This window comes from Boleophthalmus pectinirostris, unplaced genomic scaffold (genome assembly GCF_026225935.1).
Source record: "Boleophthalmus pectinirostris isolate CB_2022bp ecotype Guang Dong unplaced genomic scaffold, ASM2622593v1 HiC_scaffold_3, whole genome shotgun sequence".
Taxonomy (NCBI): Eukaryota; Metazoa; Chordata; class Actinopteri; order Gobiiformes; family Gobiidae; genus Boleophthalmus; species Boleophthalmus pectinirostris.
In genome coordinates this window covers 638,676-643,675 of record NW_026571299.1, presented here as the reverse complement: position 1 = coordinate 643,675, position 5,000 = coordinate 638,676, and the positions used below count along the sequence as shown (strand labels likewise).

Here is a 5,000-nt window from a genome sequence, read left to right as displayed (position 1 = left end):
TTGTTGTTGTTGTTCTCTTTACAAAGTAACAGCTCAAGTGTAAAATCAATAAATCAATAAATCCATAAATAAAGAGGCGGCTGAAGCCCTCGGACACACACCTTGAACTTCTCCATCTTCTCCTTCTCCACGCTCTTGGACTCGCTCTGGTCCGTGCTCCTCTGCGCCTGCTTCTGTTTCTCGTAGGCCTTCATCTTCTTGGCGATGTCGTTCTTCTGGTGCAGGATGTACTCGAGTATGGCCTGTTTCTCGTACAGGAAGCCGTCGCGCGTCACCACGGGGTTCTTGCACGGCTGCAGCGACAGGCAGCAGCAGTCGAAGTCCTTGATGGCGTCCTTTCCGAGGCGGACGCTCTGGGTGCCGTATCCCGACGCCGCCGTGTCCTTCTTCTTCTCGTGGTACGTGTAAACCGCCCCGGCCGTGCAGTTTTTCCCGTGACGCGTCATCCTGGAAAATATTTCACTGGAAACAAACAAAAAAACAACAGAAAACAAAGAGAATCACGTCAGATACTCGTGCTCACGCAGGGGGGTTCTACATGTGTGTGCGTGGAAATATCAGGGGGTTCTACATGTGTGTGCGTGGAAATATCAGGGGGTTCTACATGTGTGTGCGTGGAAATATCACAAACTCAAGCGTCAGTCTGGGGATCAGTCGCTTTTCAATCTAAAACCAAAAATACAACTGTTTCCCGTTTGACCAGGTCCAGGACCAGACTGGGACTGAGTCTGGGACCAGGACCGGGACTGAGATCGGGACCAGGACCGAGACCGGGACCAGGACCGAGACCGAGACCGGGACCAGGACCGAGACCGGGACTCAGACCGGGACTGAGACCGGGACTGAGACCGAGTCTGGGACCGGGACTGAGACCAGAACCGTTTCAGAACAGAACAGTTTCTTTCCTCTGAACAAACAAAACTGAAGGTAAAACTAAATCATTTAATAAAATAAACCAAAAAATCCTCTTGGTGAAATATCGATACAACAGAACACGATATCGATACTGAATCAGCTCATTAAACCAGACGATATATCGATATTTAGATATTTTTGCACAGCTCTGATCACCAAGAGGATTTTTTGGTTTATTTGACTAAATTATTTTGACATTTATTTGACATTTTTACTGTTCTGAGGATTCAAATGTTTCTGTTTCATATGAATTTTGCAAAGACGTGGTTTAACAAAAACTTTTAGAACATTATTTTTTATTAAACTGCTTTGAATCTGGTTGAAAAATATCGTATCAAATCAATGTTTGTGTCGTATCGAAAACTTCTGAACGATCCTCAGCCCCAAACTCCATGTTGTTGTTGTTGTTTTTTATGAAATATTCCACAGTTTGGCTTTTAAACTAACGTTCTCCATGGAGACGAGCAGACCACATCATCAGGGCAGGTGACAGGTCAGATCTGTGGAGCAGTGAACCGCTCAGTCACAATAATAAAAAAATAATAATAATAAAATAAAAATAAAAAATTGAAATAATAACAATAATAATACAAATAATAAATACAAAAATAAATAATAATAAAATAAAAATAAAAAATTGAAATAAAAAAATAATAATAACAAATAAAATAATAATAATGATAATATTTTTTCCTGGAGTTTAGAGAAATAAAAACAGCTAGAACTGAATAAATCTAAGATCTACGTGTTTAATGCCATACGGTGGAACATTACAGGCAAAGCATTAAGATCACCGTGGAGACAACCAGACGTGCAGCAGAAAAGTTCCAGAGTGCAGCTTTAAGCGTCAAACCAAAGCATGAGCTACATGCTAACGGCTAACGGGTAACAGGGCCACACAAACCTCCACAAAACTCACACGTTTCCCTCAATTATACGGGATTTTTCTGTGATTATTACACAACGCGGTAAATGTGACGTTTTATGAGTTAAATTTATCCAGTTTGTGCAGTTTTATTCAAATAAACAAACAGAAGTAACAGCTAAAGTAATGCTAAAGGCTAACGACTAGCACCACTCTGGAAATCTGACATTAACTTTAAGATTTTAACCTTTTCCTGAAGTCCAACAGCGGCGCGTCCGTGAGGCTGAAGAGTGACCGTGTCCCGTGTCTTAAACACGCGGAAAATGCACAAAAAAACAAGAAGAAACACGCAGAAAAAAACAAACAAACAGAATTTATATATAAACTATACAGAATACACCGTGCGCTCCTCTGCGCATGCGCGTCTCACCCCGCACGACCTCAACTTTATTTCACAAATGTCACATTTTAATGCACAATTATTATTATTTATCATTATTAATATTTTTATTTCACACACAAATATTGTTCGGTTCATAGTTTAAAAGAAAAAAAAAATGATTAAAAAAAATAAACAAACAAAAAGCATCCAAATAAGTTCATAAAGTTCGTTAAAGAGTTTTAATGTAGTAAAAATAATAAAGTAGGTGAACCCGAAATATAATTAGGAAGATTTAGAAATTGGGTGAACCGATTAAAACAACATTTATGCAAAAAGAACAGGCTCTAATAATAAAATAAATGTTCTGCTCTTTCTGCGGCTGATTTGTCAAATTCAAATGGACACAGATTTTTAAAAATTTTTAGTTATTATTTTTGGTCAAATTATTATTTTTGTCTAATTAAAATGATAAAATTGTGCAAAATATTGTATTATTTATTTATTTTATTTTTTTAATTATATTTTTTATATAATTATTTTAGTTTCAACCCTAAATGATACAGAAATGTTCTACTCACTTAAAACTTCTTGTAAATTTTGCCAGAATAATGAACAAAACACAAATTACAAACATGTCGTGTCGATGATCTAATAATGCTTTTGTTTACTCTTGTGTCTGCGCTGGTTTATTTATTTATTATTATTATATTTTTTTTTTATTATTATTATTATTTTTTTTTTGTGGTTTAAAACTGAAAAAAATAAAAAATATAAAACGTGTTTCATTAGTGAACCGGAAGTGACGTTGGGTCTGACGGAAGTGGGGCGGAGGAGGCAGCAGCCATGGCCGAGGTTTGTGTTTTTAAATCTTTATTTCGCTCGGATTTCGGGGAAAACGTGCGCACGCGGGGCTCTAATTAGGTTTAATGAACATCGTGGCTCATTTGTGTCTTAAATGTAAAACGTGTCGCTGTTTCCTGCGCGCAGATTCGTAAACAAACGTGTTATTAGCATGTTAGCCTGTTAGCATGTAGCCTGAGCGGAGATTTAAATGTCTCTGAACAAACTCCAAAAAAACAGAATAAACGCGTTTCACAGTCTGAGCTCGTGTGGATTTATTCAACTCACACACAGAGAAGATGTTACGGGGATTAAAATGGAGTTTAGAGACAAATCTGAGGGAAAAAACGTGAGTTTAATTGAATGTTTTTCTGATGTCGCTGCTGAACACGAGGGGGCGCTGCTGCTGCTGCTGAGGCCGTAAAATAACAACAAAACAACCGTAAAACAACCGTAAAATAACAACAAAACAACCGTAAAACAACCACGAAACTGTTTATTTAGATTATTTTGTTTATTATTAGACTCTCCATTCCCTGAGGAAAGACAGGCTTATATTTATTTATTTGTTTGTTTATTTTGTTCATAAAGTTTAAAAAGATTTTAATAGTGACACTAAGATCAAACACAAAAAATGAACGAAAAGAAACAGAACAAAGAGAAATTTTTTGTTCTCTGTCCTGTTTTCATTAAATTTTTTGATTTTTGTTTGAGTAAAGTACGAGCTCGTGTAGATAATAAAATAAATGTTCTGCTCTTTTTGTGGCTCATTTGTCGAATTCAAATTGATGCAGTTTATTTATTTTTTTTAATTGTTATTTTGGTCAAATTATTATTTTTATTTTTAGTCAAATTAAAATGGATGCAGAATTATTGTTATTATTATTTATTTTATTTTTATTTTTTTCAACCCTAAATGATACAGAAATGTTCTCCTGTTCCTGTGTTCTTGATGTTCTTGATGATCTTGATGTTCTGGTGTTGTTCTCAGACCCACAGCCTCCAGGAGCTGCAGACTCCTCCGGGCTCGTCCAAAGTCTTCATCCAGAGAGATTACACCTCAGGGACCACCTGCAGGTTCCAGACCAAGATCCCCTCAGAGCTCGAGAACCGGGTGAGACTGGGACCCGAGACTAGAGACCAGAGACCCGAGACCGGACCGAGACCCGAGACCGGGACCCGAGACCGGGACCCGAGACGGGACCCGAGACCGGGACCCGAGACCGGGACCCGAGACCGGGACCCGAGACCGGGACCCGAGACCGGACCCGAGACCCGAGACCGGGACCCGAGACCGGGACCCGAGACCGGTTTAGTTTTGTTTGATCTTTCTGTGTGTTACATTTGTGAGTTTAGACCCGTTTTGAACATTTACAGAGACACTGAGCTCCTAAAAACAGAGCTGTCCTGTACGAGGCTCCGCCCACACGCTCCCACAGTACGAGACTGTACGAGGCTCCGCCCACACGCTCCCACAGCACGAGTCTGTACGAGGCTCCGCCCACATGCTCCCACACCACAACTCTACATAAAAACACAAAAACATGACACAAAAGTGAACACAGCGACTGAACAAACCTGATGTTTGTGCAGGAGTTTTATTAGTGCGACGAACAACGAGTGTGTGTGTTAGTGCTCTGAAGGGGGAGGGACTCAGCACAGAGAGCAAAAGGAGGAGAGACTCAACAAAGACGACAGAAACAAAAGTGAATCTTCTAAAACCTGTGAATCTGTTGTTTTGGTGAATAAAACATTTTCAGAACAACAAAAGGAACATGGAGATGTGAATGTGACGTGTGACAGACAAAACCTCACAAGAGTAAATCTCCTCGTCTTGAACGTCCCTCAGATTCATAAACCCTCAATGTTCCGTCGTGTTTAACACCCTGAGGAGTAAACCCTCGTGTGTTTGTGCAGGTGGACAAGCAGCAGTTCGAGGAGACGATCCAGACGTTGAATAATCTGTACGCGGAGGCGGAGAAACTGGGCGGACGCTCG

At 39.8% G+C, this 5,000-nt stretch overlaps 2 protein-coding genes across 3 annotated transcripts in view; one reads left to right on the top strand and one right to left on the bottom strand.

Moving 5' to 3' along the window:
- The window catches only part of nosip (nitric oxide synthase interacting protein), a 6,162-nt gene extending 3,965 nt beyond the window's left edge, over nucleotides 1–2,197 (bottom strand). Inside the window, exons 1-2 of the mRNA XM_055160884.1 lie at nucleotides 2,028–2,197; nucleotides 102–462 (exon numbers count right to left, since the gene is read on the bottom strand). Coding sequence (XP_055016859.1) covers nucleotides 102–446 — 345 coding nt within the window. The 5' untranslated portion in view covers nucleotides 447–462; nucleotides 2,028–2,197. The remainder of the gene's footprint in view (nucleotides 1–101; nucleotides 463–2,027) is intronic.
- Nucleotides 2,198–2,951: 754 nt separating this feature from the next.
- Nucleotides 2,952–5,000, top strand: part of LOC110172054 (golgin subfamily A member 7-like) — an 8,393-nt gene continuing 6,344 nt past the window's right edge. The window contains exons 1-3 of one of the 2 annotated variants that reach the window (XM_020937874.2): nucleotides 2,952–3,014; nucleotides 3,994–4,116; nucleotides 4,920–5,000. The exon at nucleotides 4,920–5,000 is cut by the window's right edge and continues 72 nt beyond it. In XM_020937874.2, the coding sequence (XP_020793533.1) occupies nucleotides 3,006–3,014; nucleotides 3,994–4,116; nucleotides 4,920–5,000 (213 nt within the window). In that variant the 5' untranslated portion in view covers nucleotides 2,952–3,005. Of the gene's footprint in view, nucleotides 3,015–3,972; nucleotides 4,117–4,919 lie in introns of those variants that run through there. The other variant, XM_055160885.1, reaches the window with a different exon arrangement.